This window comes from Cyprinodon tularosa, unplaced genomic scaffold, assembly GCF_016077235.1.
Source record: "Cyprinodon tularosa strain WSP-4 unplaced genomic scaffold, ASM1607723v1 ctg883, whole genome shotgun sequence".
Lineage (NCBI taxonomy): Eukaryota > Metazoa > Chordata > Actinopteri > Cyprinodontiformes > Cyprinodontidae > Cyprinodon > Cyprinodon tularosa.
Genome location: NW_024039655.1, coordinates 69,808 through 89,316, shown reverse-complemented (window position 1 = coordinate 89,316; position 19,509 = coordinate 69,808). Strand labels below are relative to the sequence as shown.

Below are 19,509 nucleotides of genomic sequence, written 5' to 3'. Positions count from 1 at the left end.
GTTTATATAGCTGTTGATTGGTGTCTTTTCATATGTTCTTTGAAATTTGTACGTGCGGCTTTGCAGCTTTTCTGAATAATCGTTTTTCTACCTGCTCTATGATAGTTTTTTCTTCTTTATTCTCTGGTGTTAAATGAAATGAAGGCAGGCCAAAAGCTGCGCTGCAGATGGATGCATGCCTGGATAAACTGGATTCATCAGAACGCTCAAACTAAAAAAACATTGTTAGCAGAAGTAGCAGGTGATGCAGCACATTGAGCAATTCTAATTATTACAGCTTATCAGCCAGATCATATAGTGTGAAGCAATAATTTTCCTGGAAAGGACATGATTGCTTTCAAAGGGACTAATGTCTCAGCAGACTTGACCTCATTCATCTTTAGTAGCATTGATTACTGCAGCAGTGTCTTCACAGGTCTGCCTGAAAAGCAGATCAGAATGGTGCTGACTGCGTCCTCACTAGAACTAATAGAGCACATTCGCCCAGTTCTAAAGTCCTTCCATTGGCTCTCCGTAGCTCAGATAATAGATTTTAAATACTTCAGTCAGTCTGAATCAATTTGCTCCAAGGTATTTACTGACTTGTAATTACAGACTCAGCGGATCAAACACCCAGACCTCTCAGGTCGACCGGATAGGATTTATTCTGCAGAACCAGAACCAAACATAGAGAAGCAGCTTTTAGTTCTAATGCTTTACCTATCAATCCATTAAAGTTTCCGGTCCAACTTTTTTAAATTTTTGAAAATCTTTTTTCAAAGTGAATCATCTTCTCCTTTTATCAACATATCCAGTGTTGTATAAAGTACTGAAATCTCTGAGTCAAGTAAAAGTATAAGTACCTCTCCAAAACATGACTTTGGTAAAAGTCCAAGTCACTGACTGAAATGTTACTTGAGTAAAACTCTTAAAGTAACTGAAATGGCTTGTACTTAATAAGCACTTGTACTTACTATAAGAATTACTGTAAAAATAGACGTACTCAAGTAATGTAGTGAAAAGTAAGTGTGGTTTGCATGCCCTTTTTTTACATTTTGGTAAACTTTGAAGGTTAAATTCACTTAAAATATACACAACCAAGTGTAGGATAAATTTAGAGTGACTTTGCGAAACAGGCGTATCCTATTGGTGTTGATGAACAAGCCCAGGCAAGACCCGACTTTGTAGTCAGTAGGTGAGGTCAAAACACCTGCGTTTCTCTCGCTCTCGCTCGTTTTTTTTGTGGTTTTTTTTCTTAGTAACTAAACTAAACATTGAAAATGTATCGGAGTAAAAGTATGCAATTAAGTTCATAAGTGTAGTGAAATAAAAGTGAAAGTTGTCAAACATTTTTTCCACGACCACGGAATGTGTCTTTCCACATGGCTGTTTAGGAAATAAGATGCAAGTCATTGCACCAGTTGGAGTTAAATAACTTGTTGCCAGCTGAAAGATAATCGCCCATGCAGTAATTATCCACTAGGAGGCTCGAGGCTCGTACCCATTTGCTTAGTTGAATCCAGGTGGTGACTTTTTTTTGGTCAGGCAGTATATATATATATATATATATATATATATATATATATATATATATATATATATATATATCTCGTGACGTTTTCATGGAGGACACATCTTTACCTGATTGGTTATACAGTCTGATTTCATGTTAACACATTTAAATGACACCAGAGCGAAAACAGCAGATTAGACTTTTTCCTCTTCAAATCAAATAAAAAGCTGAAATAATCTCCATACACATTTCAAATATTGAATACTGACCAAATTTTATTCAAATTAGGTGAATTACTTTTACAAAAAGAAAAACAATAAAACCACTAACACTATGCTCCTTTTAGAATTGCACACATTTTGAGAATCACTGCCCTCTATGCACAGCCATGAGCTCGGTCAGTGAAGGAGGAAACATTAGCGAGAGGGCCGAGGTGTCTGGAGGAAGGTTTAAGAGGTATGAGATACAGCACAGAAGAAAACAAATGGTCTTTGAGAGTTAGATATAAGGACAGCTCTCTGGGGACGGCACAGGTTTCGCTAAAAGAGGCGGATCACCTAATTTATAAAAAGAAAGTGTTTGACTCCCCTTTTCATCACAGAGCTTTGCATGTTTGTAGGTGAAGTGGGAAAAAACAAAAGAAAAACTGCAGTGGTTTGGCAGCGTCGGCACTGTGAGCAGCCAATAACCAGCAGGGGATACGGTAAACTCTCCCCTGCTGGTTGGATGAGACACCAAACAGGAGCGGCTTTCTTACCGCTTATAAACAGCAACATAAACCTGCCTGACCTCATGTGAGACTGAAAGGTAGCAGGGAAAGAATTCACACATTTGTGTTTGAAAATCCTGCAGGTAAAACCTACTGCTGCTCCTTCTAAGGTCCTTTACAGAGAGAAAGAAAGAAAAAAGGTCTACTTGGGTACATCTGCTCAAGATAAAACGGTTTCTTGTGCTGTAATCTGAAATTGAGTCATTTAAATGGCACATTATACAAATAAAACAATTCAACTGAAAGAGAAGACCAAACAAACAAAGTTGCAGCTGTTAAAATGTTTCTATAAGGTGTTCAGACTGTGGGGTGAGTCAAAATGTGCCTGGTTTGGACTTAGATACAATATTCTACATAAACCCTTCATTTTACATTGCGTATCATCATCATCATCTTCAGGGAAGAGTCACTTTTCTCCCCCCCCCCCACCACGCTGTCTGACGCCAAATTTTGTTTGGCATCATGGTGTGGATCCATCACTGGCTGTGCAGCAGTCTGTGGCGGTTCGGGGAGGTTTGGGGCGAGGACAGCTTCTCCGATGAGGCGGACGGCGTCAGAGAGGACTGCAGGTGGACAGTCTTGTGGAAAAACTTGTTGCTGATCAGCACGACCAAGGAGAAGAGCCGCAGCTGGAAGTGACTGGGAGGGAGACGTGTGATCAGTGACACAGATTCATCAAGAAGGAAAGTTTTATTTGCTTTTTAACCACAAAGAGTCAGAGCTCTAAGTTACGCAGCAAAGATGCGACTAAACAGGTCGACAAGGAGTGCAGAAGCTGCTAAAGATAAACTAAAAGAATACGATCATATTTGTTAATCAACCTTTTTGCCATTTTCTAACCAGTTATTCATAAGGTTTTCACTTACTAGACCAAAAGAAGGGTTAAATTATGATGTTTAAGGGGGATGATAAAAATAAAGTTTTAAAAATGACTGGCTGGATGTGCTCTCTTCATCCTCTGAAAAGGGAGCTGCCTTGGAGCTCGTCTGCCTGGCTGTGTGTTTCCTGGACGGGGCCGCCTTTTACAGCTCCTTTTTGTATCTCTGCTTCTGTCTCCTTGAACCCCAGTCAGCCTCAGCAGATGGCCGCTCACACTGATCTTGGTTCTGATGGAGGTTTCTTCCTGTTAAAAGGGAGTTTTTCCTCTCCACTGTCGCTACAAGCATGCTTAGCGTGAGGGATTGCTGAAGAGTCAATGAGTCAATGCATAAACTGGTTTTTCTTGGATAGAAAACTTTGAATCAATCTGACTGGACAATCTGGTGAACTGTAAAGTGCCTTGAGATGACGTGTGTTGTGAATTGGCGCTATAGAAATAAACTGAATTGATTTAAAATCTCAAAAAACCTAAAATCTGGTAAGTTGTTTTTTTACGATAGTAAAAATTTAAAAGTTGTGCATCTGTAATTCTTTTTTTTATTATAAAAAGCAACCTTTTTTTTAAACCATAGGGTTTCTAATAAAAAGCATTCATAACGAGTCCAGAACTTATGGCCGACAACAGCCTAGCTTATGCATAAAGCACGGCAGCATAATGCCCATGAAATGGCACAAGCATGTCACGAAAATGTCACGAGTCCTGAGGGAGGCAGCGATGCGCTAGGAGGCACCCAGCCTGCATAAAAAGGTGTCTTTGATCAATGTATTAACCTAGCAGCTGTTTACCGACTGCCAAACAGAAAAGATAAAAAGAAGGTTTGCAGTCGCAGCAGATTCAGCGTCATGTCTGCCAGGAAGTTTGTTGGCTGTGGGAGTGAACACACGGAGGATCCATCGCTCTCACCTTCTCGCTCACCCTAAGATGGTGAAGAAGTCTGGAGGAGAACTGACGGCTTCCTCCTGTGAACCCCTTTTATACCAAAACGCTGCCAATACGCCATTATACAGTAGCTGTAAGTTAGAAAACACTGCAGATAAGTTTATATAATTGGATTTGAGATAAGTTCCTTATAAGTTACGCATACCCCATTGCTTAGACGCACGACTTATGAGTAACTTACACTTAACGTATTTCAACTATGAGATAACTTATGGCCCACTTATGAGCATACACTGGTATATGTAAACAGACGTACTTGCCGTATGTTGACGTGTTTCAGCGTACTTCAGCGTGCTCATAAGTTACTGGATTTTTCGCTCCTGAGTTTAAGTCGCATAGGCCAAAAAATGCAGTATGAAAACGGAAAAACATAAATACATCACACTGGACTAAAACTTGAACCCTTTAGAAAAGTTATTCTATCCATGGAATCCATGTTCTGATAACTGGATTTATTTCATGAACGAGCATCTGAGAAGCAGTGATAACGCACCAGTTGCCCTGTTGCCTACTCTGGTTGTTTTAAATATCACCACTACTGTCATTAATACTATCCGTACCGTTATAGGAGTTAATGTAAAAGGCCTAGTCCACAGGCCTATTTTATTGCCTAATTTACACTTTTAATCAGTTTGCTTTTAGAACATTTTACTGGTCAGGTTTATTGCCCCGCGGCTCTTTGTCAACAAAACTGCAGTCGCCATCGAGGAGTGTCATTCTTTATTTTTGTTCGAATTTATTTAATCATATAATATAGTTAATATTAAGTAGTGTTGCACCGATACGGATACCAGTATCGGGCAGGGGCCCGATCCAGCAGTAAAATGGTGGTATCTGCATCGGTGAGTACCAACAAATAGGGCACTGATACCATTTAGAGAGCCAAAAGTTTATTCAACTATTGTCACCCATTCCAGGTAGGCAATAAAAAGTTCTACTGGATTCGGTTTGTATTAGTCTTTTTCCTGCTTCACAAAGGAAGGCAGCAGCTTGACAAAGACATGATGGCAATTATTTTATACCCAAGTAGTATGCAGTTCTTCATATATACACACACACATCAATTTCAAACAGAGGGTATTGGTATGGTATCGGCCGATACTCCACAGCCAGGTATTGGGGCCAAAAAATGGCATCGGCGCAACAATAATATTAGGTATTTAAGTTGTGACGTTTTTTTCTTTCAGTCGTATTACCGGTAATAGAATACGTGTTGCATGAAGAGCTACACAGCGCTCTCTCGTGGTGAAAAAAATGTATATATGTCGCACCAAAGATAAGTCGCATGGCCAGCCAAACCATGAAAAAAAAAGTGGCCACTTATGGTCTGAAAAATATTGCATTGTACCCATAATGGATCAAACGTCTGCCGTCGTTTTCGCCAGATTTTTTTGTACGTCAGGCATATGCTGGTCTAAATAGTCAAGGTGTGACAAGGGCTTTAAAGCAGGTTTGAACCACACAGAAGAGAAGCGAGAGATGCACCAAGTCCTGTAAAATTTGATTTTGGACAAGCAAGCTTGCAAGGTCATAAAAAACTCTAAAACCTTGAGTAAAAACATTAACATGGTTGGGGTTAGTCCAAGGGAAAAATTTAATAAAATCACACTATTGGTTTAAAATAATCGCAATTTTCATTTTTGGGACAATGGCTCAGCCTTACTTTAAACTTCTCTTCATCTTTCTCCATCTGAGGGATTTTTTTAACGTGAAAAGAGGCTCTATATAGAGACATCTGGTTCTTTGGCAGCAAAACACATCAGTGTGACTTTCCATCATGGCTACATCTATTTCAACGGAGCCAAAAACCGACAGACTCACTATAGTTTTGTTGGCGTCTTTGCCTCATTAGCGCTGATGATGAACAGAGGGAAGAGGATGGAGAACAAGCAGCCACTGGAAAGGAAAAGAAAAGCAGATAAAATCAGAACCAGGTAATCCATTTTAATGAATTAACACTTTCCTGCTTGCTGCAGTAATATCCTAAAGGTAGACACTGGAAATAACAACTCTTGTTGTAAGAATCAAGCTTCAAAATATAATATAAACATCTTTTTCCTGTAAATTCATTAAACATTTGCCGCGGACCTGATGATGTATGAGGAGGGCATGGCAGTCAGCAGAGCCATGGGTAAACCGAAGCCAAAGTAGTAGGGCCAGTTCCTCTCGATGTTGGACAGTCGCTGGTGCATCTCGATGCCTTCAGTAACAAGAAATAAACCTTTAACACCAAGACTCCCAGAATTCAAATCCTACTAGAACTCCCACTGACGGGTCTGGTGGCATTTTCTCTAGTGGAACGCATGAGTAGTGATGATGTCATCGACTGCAATAGTTTTTAAAGGCTATATTGTATGCTGTTATTATTTGTATTTTAAGTCTGTATTAAAGATTACGACAGAATATAAGGGTCAGGTTAGAGATTTTTTTTTTATTCTTTATTTTGAGAATAAAGTCATAACATTACGAGAATAAAGGTGTAATATTACGAGAATTAAGTCATCATACAACAACACATTTCACAATGAAAGCCTTAAGCTCCGACCAGCAGATGACGGCCGGCCAGCTCCATTTAACAGCAACCTGAGTCCACTTTGACATTCTGCCTAATTTGATGCTGGTGCTAAAAGATTTCCTTATTTGTCAAACCAGAGGCAGGATAACTTCACATGATGCTCCACATTCCTCATTTTACTGAGGAAAGTGCTTCTTGTAAGAGTTGTCATAGAATACAAGTTGTTTCTCGTAAATTCCGACTTTATTAACGTAATTTTACAAATTTATTCTCATAATTTCGCGACCTTATTTGCGTAATTTTACGACATTATTCTTATAATTTTATGACTTTTTTGTCGTAATGTTACGACTTTAATCTCGAAATAGACGGGGAAAAAAATCTCTAGCCTAGCCCTAATACTCCGTTGTTAAAAAAAAAGGGAAGTAAAAAAAGAAAAAAAAAAGTTAGATAAATTAGACTGTTTTACTCCACAATTTTATTTAAAGAAATTGATTGATTCCCCGTAAACATTTCCCGCATACCACCTTTTTACATTTATGACAAACATATGAGAGTTTTTTTGTGCCCCGCTGACGCACCTAGCGCTGTTTTCTTTGCCTCGCCGAATCTGGTTCTACTGCGAGGGAGTGGTTGGTAACTTGTGGTTCTCTGGAGCGCATGAGTTCGGCATGTGACTATTTTACCGGTTCAAGGATAAAATCTCTGCGTTAAACGGTGACGTTTAAACAGCCCCTGAACAAAACCAACGCGTTTATAGCTACCATGTTCAACATTGTAAAAGACAGCCACTTTTTACCAACCAGTCGCCATCATCAGCCTCTGCCTTTCCACCTGAATTGCTATCATATTTTGAAGCATTTCAAAAGCCTGTTTCGCGTTTAGATTTCTTCTGAAAGCCGAGGCCGTTCTCAATATGTGTACTTGTGCGTTCTCATGTGCTCGTGAAACTTCATCATCCTCAGCCCTAGTACTGTTCCAATTCACAAGAACAGCAGACCGAGAACGGACAAAGTCCCCGGATGTTGTTCTCGCCCCTCCCTATTTACCCAGCATGCATCAGAGCAGACTTGTCCGTTCTTGAGATTGACGGCTGTCCCAGCATGCACTGCAGCAGCAGCAGCTCCTGATGTAGCGCTCACAGAGCTCAGTGTATTGAGTTAAACGTTCTTTAATGTGTAATAAAAAAAAAAATTCTAAAGAGGACCGCAGGAACCAGTGGACCTCCGAGGGTAACGGCAGCCAGGTCTAATGCCAGCCCCTCTGCAGCAGCCCTCTCTCTGCATAGCCGTGTGTGAAGTACCGCTGGCTCTGATGGCGATTTTTTTGTTTTATTTGGCAAAATGTTCATTTGATTTGTGTTTATCTGACTGTGTTCATTATTATTACACCAATAAATGAAAACAGTCAGAATTTATTATTATATACAGAATAGTAATAACAGGAGGTGAAATGCAGCTCCAGACGAGCCGGGCATGTGGTGGCGTCACGAGTACGCTTCTGTTCCAATTGACCCATATTTATGCTGCGTGCTCACGTTCTCCCTGAGTCCAAACTTTCCGGTGTTCTTCTCAAGAGCAGTCTGAACTCACGTTCTTGTGAATTTAAAAAATGGACAAAGAGTTTCAGAGTTTTCAAGGTAGAATGTTGGTTGCTAGGCAACTGTACAGAACATCAATCGACCGCAGGAAGAAATTACAATGCAACTAATAGAGCCGTCAAAATGATGGATGTGGGAGATCGAGCTTAAGTTAACCATATTTATTTTTTGGGGTTTTTATTTCATCTAAAAAAAACAATGTGAAAATAAAGAAGAAGTATAAACAGGAACAGTCAGTTAAACCAACAAACATAAGATTAATGTAAAAAAAAATCATTTCAGCTGAAAATCTCAGAACCGTCAAAATGACTGCCTTGGGAGTGCCATTGTTAAGTCCCCATGATTCACTACAGGAGTTGAAAATGAAGGACAATCTCACCGTGGTTGAACCAACGATACTCGAAGCAATACAGGGAGTAGAGCAGAGACATGTGGAGGAGGCTGACCATCTGACCGATCGCATCGATGGGGAAAAGGCTAACAATCATACCCTAAAGTAAAACACATAACAGTGTTAGAAACATTCCTTTCAAACAATATTCTGCATAAAAAACATACCAAATCTGACTTTTTCAAATTACAACTTCACTTCTACTATGTTTTCATTATAAAAGTATTTTCCAAAGATTAACCAGCATGATTAGCCTGCTTGACTGACTTCTGGTGAAAGATTAGATCCTTACAACGTTAGAAAAGGTTTCTAAAAGCGAAGAAAGCATCTAGGGAAAGTTTTCACCTGGATGAGGAAGAGCGCCTGGAGCAGCAGGTTAAACAGCATGTCTGCGATGATCTTACTGACGCTGGGGAAGGGCTGAGCTTTGCAGCCAGACACTTCAAACGCAAGGTCAGCTATATCCTGCAAACAAAGAACACTTCTAAGACTTCTGGACCAACAGGGATGACTTCACCGATTCAATCAGATATGAATGTTTTATTTAAGTCTGCAGTTTAAGCAGGAAGGCAGCCCGAACCTGGAACCAGATGGCGTTGACTATCTTGCTCAGGACGAACAAGGGGAGAACCCAGAGGGCGCTGAAGACGGATGTCACAATGAATTCTAACCAGGACCACACGCTGCCATGGAGGGAGGGGTCACCTGCAGCAGAAACGCAGTTAATCGTGGTCTGCTTGTTACACGACAAACTAGACATTAACTAGCAGCCATGCATACCGATGATCTTTGCTGTGAGGGTCTGCAGCAGGGGGATAAAGACCCGGTAGAAGAGAAACAGACTGAGCTGAGGAGAAAGAATAAAAGATCTGTAAGGATCCTGTTTTGTTGAGAGAGCAAAAACAACTGAGCTGAGATCTGAACTTGAGGAGCGGCGTACCCAGAACACTCCTCCATTCCAGGCACAACACTGGAATATCCTGCTGGCTACTTTAGGCTCACTGAAAGAGACAAAAACAACCGTCAGAATGTGTTGTTCTTTAAAAAGGCCTATATCTCTAAAGTGAATGTTTTTGTGTCTTAGTTGGACAAAAGTAGAACGGTGTGTCTGCTCAGATAAAGTCGCCTCTAAGCTTCAACCACCAGAGGATACATCCAAAGATAACGCCTAGCCTTAGAAACCTAGGCGTCATCTTTGACAAAACGTTGTCCTCAGAGCACCGCTCAAAACTGCTGAAAAGGAACTGTTTTTACCAACTGACAAAAAGCTCTAAACTTGGAACAATTGAGTCCAGAGATGATTGTCCACACCTTTGTGTCTTCCCGTTTAGACTACTGTAACCGTCTATCCTCATGTCTAAACAAAAAGGAGTCTTCATCAGGTTCAGAACTCTGTGGCGAGGTTATTGTACAAACAGAACAAACAGAATAACTCATATTACGCAGATTCTAAAAGCTCTTCATTGGCTCCCAGTCTCTTTTTGGTTCGAGTTTAAAATCCTGGTGCTGACCTTCACAGCCTTCCACGGTCAGGCTCCCTCCGATATTAGAGACTTGTTATGTCATATCTCGGAGGCTGAGGTCTCAGGATCAGAACCTGCACTTGGTCCCTCATCCTCGTTTTTTTAAGATACATCCTAGAGGAGAAATGGGCTGGTGCATGCTCTCGTACGCATTTAATGTGCCTTTTTTTGAGGGGGGGAGAGGGCGGGTCTTTTCAAAAAAATTACTGAAAATCCTCCACTATACCTTTAAGTTAAAATTCTGCTCTGGGTGTTTTTAAACCCTAATAAGTGAGGTTTCATTACAATGATATAGCTCGTCTGAGAGCTATATCAGTTTTGCCGTTACAATTCAGCTTTTACGTGCAGAACAAAAACCAGTGCTCCCTCTGCTTTTCATTGGTTTCGGATCAAAATGTTTTTTGAAAGGAGCTAATAAATCAATTATGACAGAGAGTTTCAATCTAAAACTCAACAAAATAGCAGCATTTTTTTCTCCTGCTCAGCTCTCATGGTTCCTGTAGATTTTCTTAAAACTCCTAATAGGATTCTTTAAAATCAGCAAAATGTACCATTTTCTGATCTGTTAAATTATCATTCATGGTTCAGAAATTAATCTATATTTCAAATCTTTAATAAAGGAAAGCTGCGCTTTAAGCTTTTCTTTGCTTAATTAAACATGAACTATAGTGTAATAAGGTCTGTGATCAGCAATAATAACGTTGTTCTCTGTTTCAGGAAACCTGGAATTAAAACTGTGCTGTTCTCATATTATAAAAGTAGAATTAAAAAGCCTGACAACAGAAATACATATATACATATTAAAAAGTGTTGTTTGTTTCCATATTTATCAGAACTGCCTGGAAAGAACACATGTCAATGCAAAACTGAATATTGTGCTGATGATAAACTTACAATTGAACCACATTTTCTTCCCCCTTTCCTTATTTTCACCCTAATTTGTGAGCTTTAGCATCAGAGCCATTAAATAACAACCTATGCGTTCATCAAGCCAGAGGAAGCCTATTAAACAGGCCATAATATTTTAAATAAATTAAATGCATTAAACATGAAATTCTAAAAAATGTTGTAATCAATTAGTTTTTTCCATTTGACATCCAGCCCAGAAAGCTGCAGTTCAATAAATACCGTGAAGCTCTGATACTTTCCAAAACATTAAAAACACTTCAGTCATAATTCAGTATTATTCCAAACTGCGATAACCCTTCTACCAGCATGGTTGCAACAATGCATTCATCTAAGTAAATCTGCACCAGGTTGAAATGCAGGTTAAGATAAAAGCAACTGTGGAGTAAAAAATATTGAGAGGCTCCAAACGAAGGTCATGAGAGATAAGAATGAGTCACACAGCCTCCTTCATGGCATGAAGGGGAGGACATTGTTTAGAGGAGATGCATCTGGCCAGTGGAAGAAATATTAATCTAACAGGGAACGGCCTTGATGAACTTAAGTTGTTTTTCCTCTAAATATTCAAGTGTGAGAAAGTTCTTTATGCAGGGTAGGGGTGGGTATTGCCAAAGAAGTCACGATTCGATTCGAATCCCGATTCACAGGCCACGATGCGATTCTATCACGATGCATCACGATACTTGAATTATTGCGATGCATTGCAATATTTTCTCCTCCATGTTTTGTTTTTGAATGACTCTGCACAGTATCCCACGGCCGGAAATACTTGTGACACAAGGCAGCGTGCGTCGACACATTTGCAGCGACATCTACTGAACTGGAAGTTGTATTACACTTGTTTTTGGCTGATGTTCGCCAACCATTCATGCAATTTTATTTATTCATTTTTTTTTATTAATAATCGATACTTGGCGTCAAGAATCGATGCAGTAGATCACGAAAATTAGAATCACGATGCATCATCATGACGATTATTTTGCACACCCCTAATGCAGGGGATGGGTTGGTTCCCCCGGGGGAAGTGTGTTTCGGGATTTGGTAAGATATAAATGTATGCACTGAGCTTTGCCTCAGCCAGAGCTCTATCTCTCTGCCTGAGGGTGTTAAAATAATTTGAACCTTTTTTTCTTGCAAGAAATGTCTCTGTCTCAGCTTGCTAACTCCACAGAACGTTTCAGTGTTTAAATACCAGGAAGAAAAATATAAAGACGTATTATCAGCTGACCGCTCAGAGAGCAGGCAGGGCATGAACTTCACTGTTGACATAACAGTAAATAAAAACACAACATAGACATTGTTTTAGCGCACACTGTGCTAAATGAGTTAATCTTATAAACGGTCAAACTTTCAGAGGCTGCTGGATGAAATGAGTTCAAGAGACAAGCAGGAAAGTTGACTCTTAAAGATGAAAGGAACTCTATGTGACAAAGGTGGCTAACCTCACAACCACAGTTTCATCCAAACCAATAAAAAAGGTTAAAAGTTTTGCCTTTATAGTCAATACCTGGATGCTAAACTTGTTTTAAACATCAGAACCAACACTGTTTAAAACATATAATCCAAAACAGTAAATAAAACCATGAAAGAGGAGAGTTTGCATCTGGTGACAGGCTGATAAACGCATGTAACCTGAATATCAACAGTGGTGTTATTATTCTAATAACAGAAGCAGATGTGAAAAAGCAGGCAAACCAAAAGTCAACAGCAGTCCATACTTGTCCGGTTTGCGTTCCTCACTCTGCGCCCGTCTCTGTGCGAGGGCTCCAGCCGCCCTCCTTCTCCGATGCTCTTCCCTCTTCTGCTGGATGCGGGCATCCAGCTTGGAGATGGTTCCAATCCCCAATATGGAGTCCTTAATCCCCTACCACACCCAAAAAAAACACAAAAAACAATCATAGATTTAAATCCCCCCCAAAAGTTTTCTCAGAGTTGGTGGAAGATAATTCAACTTGTTCACCCAGCTGCTGAACTAACGCCTCAGATAGAAGCTAGAAGAGAAGAAGATTTCAACCAGATGAGGCATCAATACAGTAACTGGAAGAACAACCTGAGGCTCTTATCTTGGGTGTTAATCATAATACTGATGATTAAAGCTCACAGAGAAAGTGTTAAGAGCGCTTTAATGTCATTCTCATAGTAAAATGTCCTATTAATCATTCAGTCTGAGTTACTTTCTGTTTGCAAATTACAGTCAAATGAATCAAACATTTCCCTCTACATCTGACTTTGAAAAAAAAAATAAAATAACGCTCTATAATCTGATTTTTTCTCTTAAACATGCCTTTAGTTGACAGAGCGACCCACTTGAGCAGTAATTATACCGAGACTGAAAAAAATACGTAAACATTTTGCATTTAAGAAAATAAAAAAAACTTTTTTGTTAATATGCTCTCTCCAGAATTCCCCAAGTGGAAAGGTTTTAGTTTCTCCTGGTTTAATTTGCTAAAAAACATTCTTTAAAAAACCTTTGGCTATCCGGTTATTAATCGATAAATAAATAAAAGAAATCAACAGATGAATTGATTTGCAAAATAATCCTTAGTTTCAGCTCTAATTTCTATAATTTCTCTATTTGAGTTTGTGTTTTTGGAAGCCACTGGTCATGTGGTTGCAATCCAATGCAGATAGGTGGGTGCTCAGATAAAGCAGGGAGGAAGTGAAAGCTGTAATAAATTATATTGTTAATTAATGGCAATGATAGCAATAAAAAAAAAAAAAAAAAACATATTTTGTCCCAAATTTGTATACATCAGTGCATCCAAAGTAGTTACTGATCACTAGAGGTTAATCTCTAGAGTTTATTGTTGATCCTTCCACTGGCTGGACTCGGTTCAATGAGGCTTTTAGTGCAATTTAATTTGCTGGACTTATTTGAACTTCATCAGTTTAAGGAATGTTTGATAAGGCAGTCAAGTCAGGATTTAAGCTTTTAAAAGGGGCTAATTGTTATTTGATAACTGCAGTGATTAAACTGCCAACAACCAAATATTATTGTTAAAGAAACCATCAAGAAATGATGATTCTCTGTACAGTTTTAACCAGTATTTGTCTTGTATTTTGCATCCATTTCAAATATTTTTCTTTTCAGTATATCTAAACAAACATTTGTTCAAGAGACAACCCCAGTGTGTATAAGAGAAAGCTCATTCTTGATAAAAATAAAATAAAAATAAAAAGATGAACGCTCTTTCCAGCCCCCTAGTGGCCAAAGGAATTCACTTTGGTGCCTCTTGGTCTATGGAAGTGTGACAACCACAAAAGTGTCACATTTTGTGTTTTTGAAAAAGAAAGAGAAAATTGTATTTTATTTTGAATACAAACTGTTATGTTTTATTTTGGTTTGCATTTCTTTACATGGTGATTTGATTTCACATTCAATGTGTGTGTTGCAATGTTTACTCCCTGCCAGCAGGGGGGGGCGAGGGCAGGTTCCCGTTATAGTGTCTCGCATCGCGGTTTCCTGCATTACTGCTTGATATTCTAAACTGACAAGCCGTCTCCTCATCTCTCTCCTGTTTGTCAGGTGGGTAAATGTACATATATGATTTGAAGTTAGGGATGACCCATGCTGAAATGTGTCAGGGATGCTGGTTGACCAGTCTATGTTGTGGTTTTAGACGGGGAGTTTGTGTGATTTGGTTTGAAGTGGGTTTAGAGTGTCGAGGATGGGTCTGGCCGTTGGGCGGTACAGCGGCCGCGGTGCGGCGGTTGCGCGCGCGACCTGCCCGTTGGTAGAGACCAGCTTGGGGTAATGTGCGCCTCGGTGATGTTAAAGAAACTCACAACGTCCATGTCTATTGTTTATTTTGCCGGCTGTAAGGTCCCAACCATTAGTTTTGTTAAATGAGTTCATGAAGGGAAAAAGGTGACTGTTTAAAATGAGATTTGTTTATATTAAGCACTGAAGGTTTATTAGGTTAAAATGCAGTAATGTCTTGATTCAAAACTAAGTAAAATAGATATATGAGGAGTTAAAAATTAACGTTAACATTAAGCTGGTTATTATACCATTGTCTATGTATTTCATTTGTGGTAAATAGGTTAAAATACTAAACTGAAAAGTAAGTGAATATGTATTTTTGGAAGAGATGTATTTTGTTATGTGTTGAGATGAATACTGAAATTCAGTGAGAATGTTTAGAGGACATTGAACATAAACAAAGAAATTTAACACATGAGTGTATTTAAAAATGAAACTTGAATAAATTACTGCTTGATATTCTAAACTGACAAGCCGTCTCCTCATCTCTCTCCTGTTTGTCAGGAGTACATCTGTCAGCCAAGGTGCCGTTGCTACGGTACCCGTTACAGAAGCAAATCATTACCATAGTGCACATGTGCACGTCTGCATTGCATTGCATTACATTGCAATTGTGCGTGCGGGAAACTGGTTGAATTGGATTCTACTTGCTCAGCTAATTCTAAAAATGTTTGTACAATTTGAAAGAGTGCCGTGACCTGTGATGCTAAAGCACACAGATCATGGCTGTGTGCTTTAGCATGCATTGCAGTGTAATGAAAGGCAGACGTGCACAGCGCCCCCTACCGAAAAAGATTGGTAGCCCGGTCAGCAAGGACCTGAGGAAGAGCGCCTGCTGACTTCATTTTGCTGCGCCCGCCGCTCAGAATGCCTTTTTGTTTTGGAGTTATGGACAGTACTTTGCTGGCAGACCATGAAAACGAAAAGCAATGTCAGCTGTTTTTTCTCTTTATGGCATAAAATGTGCAGTCTTAAAGAAGAAAATGCAAATGCAAATCAGATGATTGATTACTAATTTCATTTATTCTTAAAATTCTTAAAATGCATTTCTGGAAATGCTTTTTTATTTTCAAATTTTATATTTCAAATTGAATTTTGGTATGTTTTTGAAAAATAAATCTCAAATGTCTCTTTCTTTTTCATTTTAATTAAGTAAAAGGATGAGCAGTGTTGAAGAAGAAAATTAAAATGCAAATAGGATGATTGATTACTAAAGTTATTTATGAGTCAAGTAATGAAGCCACATTCTTAAAATGAAAAAGCATTTCTGAAAATGCTTTTTTATTTGAAATATGGTAACGATTTGCTTCCATACTTGGTCAGGACTCTCTTGAAAAAGAGGTTTTTAATCTCAATGGGATTTTTCTTCCTGGATAAATAAAGGTTAAATAAAAAAAATGGTTATTTAAATTCTGCATAGCTCACATATACATGTGTTTAGCTCTTGATCCAAGAAAAAAATAATTAAGAAATTCACAGAGAAATTTGTAAGCAGCAAGGATTTGGAAAAGGGAACATAGATGGCAGGTGTGAGATGTTACTACTGTATATTTTGGGCAAAAATGGCCGCTCCTGGGCTCAGTGATCGAGACGAAAAAATGTTGTCCTTGTTTTTTTTACTGATTAAAGCTAAATTCATTAAATCATTGTGAACGTATTAGTTTTAGGTATAAATAATATAGCCATTGATTATTCCTTGCTGACCGGACTTTTCCTTTAAAAGCTTAATGGTTTCAGTTTTAAGCTACTGCCATAAAGGCTGCATATAACTAAACTTAACTAAGTATTTTGATCTTGTCTTGTTGAGACAAACCTCCACTCAGATCAACAAAGTCCCATTTGAAATGCTGCGGTTTCAATAATACAGCAGAGGAGCCCATCATGATGACTGTCCGGATGTGTCCTGACTCATCATTTGTGTGTATGCAGGCTTACCGTAGCAACATTCTGGAGGAAGGCCCTGACGCTGTCTGTCATCTCTGCACCAGCTGCAGATCCATCAACTGCAGAAGGAGGGGGGGCTGCTGACCTGGTGGTCTGCTCTCATGGCAGGGTGGGGCTCATGTAGCAACCTGCCACAATCCAACAAACAAAAGAAAGCAGATTGGCCATTAATTGCAATTAAATGGGCGTGCAGTTGGCACTGTGGTTAGCGTGCAAGACCCATGTACGGAGGACTTAGTCCTTGACACGGCCGACCGGGGTTCGAATCTGAGCTGTGGTCCTTTGCCGCATATCTCTCCCCTTCTCTCATAGCTACGACGTAGGATTAGGGCCAGGCTAGAGATTTGTTAATTTTTTTTTTATTTCGAGAATAAAATTGTAATATTTATGAGAATAAATTAATATTACGAGAATAAAGTTGTAATATTTTGAGAATTAATTCATCATGCAACAACCTGTTTCAGAGAAAAAGCTTCAAGCTCAAGAAAAATTTGCCACTAGTGCTGTAAAAACTCAAAAAGAAAAAAAAAAAAACAGCAATTAAATACTATATTTTGGGAAAAAATGGCCACTCCTGGGCTCAGTGATCGAGACGAAAAAATGTTGTCCTTGTTTTTTTTACTGATTAAAGCTAAATTCATTAAATCATTGTGAACATATTAGTTTTAGGTTTAAATAATATAGTATTTAATATAGTATTTAATTGCAGTATTTAACAGCAGCATTTCAAATGGGACTTTGTTAAACTGATTGGAGGTTTTTCTCAACAAGGCAAGATCAAAATACTTAGTTAAGTTTTGTTATATGCAGCCTTTATGGCAGTAGTTTAAAACTGAAACCATGAGGCTTTTAAAAGAAAAGTCCGGTCAGCAAAGAATAATCAATGGCTACATTATTTATACCTGAAACTAATACGTTCACAATGATTTTATGAATTTAGCTTTAATCAGTAAAAAAAACAAGGACAAGATTTTTTCGTCTCGATCACTGAGCCCAGGAGTGGCCATTTTCCCCCAAAATATAGTATTTAATTGCAGTTTCTTTTTTTTCTTTTTGAGTTTTTACAGCACTAAAAAAAAGAAAAAAAAAACTGCAATTAAATACATAAAAATAACACAGAGGGACTCAATTTGTATTTTACACCAACTCTCTGTACTTGTTTGTAATTTGCTTAAAAGAAAACAGGTTTGAAAAATTTCTCTTCAGATTTATGTTATAATAATAATAATAAATGAGAATAGAGAGCTTAGAGACTATTATGTCGTGCAGCCATCTTTTGCTGAATCACTAATGGTGTAACATGTTTATGAAAAACAAAACCCTTTCAAAATCTGACTGAAATTTCTATGAGTTTCTAAGATAGAGTCACATAAATGATGACATGTTTAAAGATTGTCAAAGGTCAATAGTTAACCACGAGCAGGCAAACATAAAGTAGAAAGAAGCTAAGGAGGTCAGAGTGAGTGGATCCTTTGTTCTCAGCTGACTGAACTTCTGTTTGTGAACTCAGGAAAACAAAGCTTTGATTCATCCCTTCCTGCCCATTCTGTCTTGTTTAATAGAGAAATAAAACATTTATTCTCTTGGAGCTTTTAAAAACCAAAATGACACTTTATTTTTTCTTAAACAAGCAAAATATCGAGTAACAACAGCTTTCCAATCCAGTTATGGTTATTAGCCAGCTGACCACAGGTAGTTAGCTTGATTAAATGGGGACTATCAGTCAGCGGTGGATCCTGCTCACCTTCCAAAACATCTTTAATCTGTTCAGAAATCAACTTCCTGGAGCAAACTGTTAAACCGAAACCCTCTAACTCTTTATATTAGACTTTCGCTGGGTTGTTTGAGTGCAGCTGCTAGCTTGTCTCCTTGGTTAGCTCGCTGTGAAGGCTTTTATTAAAGACAACATCTGAGGAGGAGAGCGGAGACAAACACAGAGTACACAAACTGCGCTGTTAAAAACATTACCTCATGCGATATGGTCACAGTTATGGCCTAGGTAGAGTTTTCTCTTTACCACTCCTGATTTGACAACAACAAACACCAAACATACACTGCCAGGACCCAGGGCCGTGCAAAACACATTGCGCAAACTCCGATCGCTAGGAATCCTGGGAAATGTAGTACTCATTCCATAAAGTTGGAGGCGCGTTGGCTCGTGCTCTTTCCCACTTTCCGTTAAGGCTAAAATACTATAGAGTTGTAGATAAAGTCCAATCCAATACATATTTATTTTAAAGCACTAAAAAAATGAAATTTCTAAAAGGACCAAAGTGCTGTACAGTAAAACAACATAACACCATTACACAGACTAAAAAAACCATACAAGCATTAAAGGTGTGTCAAAAATACACACATTTGTTACTTAAGTAGTAGTATAGATGCTGCAGTTTAAAAACACTCTGGTAAAGTATCAACTTGACCTCTTTTCTCAAGTAAAAGTGAAAAAGTATGTGCTCCAAAAACTACTTAAAGTATAAAAGTATAAAGTAACCTTTAAGAAAAACAGCCAGATGCTATGGGGTTCCATTTGTGTCAAAAATAAGTAGAAGTCATATGTGCAGATGTGTCGTTGCTATGTGTCGTTGGTCTATGTCGTTGGTCTATGTTGCATGTATATGTAGATGTTGCATATGTGTATGTTGCACATGCGTTCACTGCAAATGTAGATGCTGCATATGTAGATGCTGCATATGTCTATAATGCATATGTCTATGTTGCATATGTAGATGCTGCATATGTCTATAATGCATATGTCTATGTTGCATATGTAGATGCTGCATATGT

The 19,509-nt window shown here is 38.6% G+C and overlaps 1 protein-coding gene across 1 annotated transcript; it reads right to left on the bottom strand.

Annotated features, from left to right (window-relative positions):
• Positions 1–1,740: 1,740 nt before the first annotated feature.
• Positions 1,741–18,826, bottom strand: ei24 (EI24 autophagy associated transmembrane protein). Its single transcript, XM_038273681.1, has 11 exons — positions 18,691–18,826; positions 16,714–16,850; positions 12,734–12,879; positions 9,527–9,587; positions 9,367–9,433; positions 9,167–9,291; positions 8,932–9,051; positions 8,575–8,686; positions 6,169–6,280; positions 5,902–5,976; positions 1,741–2,900 (listed from the first exon to the last, which is right to left on the bottom strand). The coding sequence occupies exons 2-11, from the start codon at positions 16,753–16,755 to the stop codon at positions 2,738–2,740; spliced, it is 1,023 nt and encodes a 340-aa protein (XP_038129609.1). The 5' UTR covers positions 16,756–16,850; positions 18,691–18,826; the 3' UTR covers positions 1,741–2,737.
• Positions 18,827–19,509: the final 683 nt, after the last annotated feature.

What these genes read in the sequence shown, in the direction of transcription:
- ei24 (XM_038273681.1), bottom strand. Translation starts at nt 16,755, where the DNA reads ATGACAGACAGCGTCAGGGCCTTCCTCCAGAATGTTGCTACG. An exon ending in GGAATGGAGGAGTGTTCTGG is followed by an intron (nt 9,434 to 9,526) that starts GTACGCCGCTCC and finishes CTTTCTCCTCAG; the next exon opens with CTCAGTCTGTTTCTCTTCTA. An exon ending in AGGCGCTCTTCCTCATCCAG is followed by an intron (nt 8,687 to 8,931) that starts GTGAAAACTTTC and finishes GTTTTACTTTAG; the next exon opens with GGTATGATTGTTAGCCTTTT.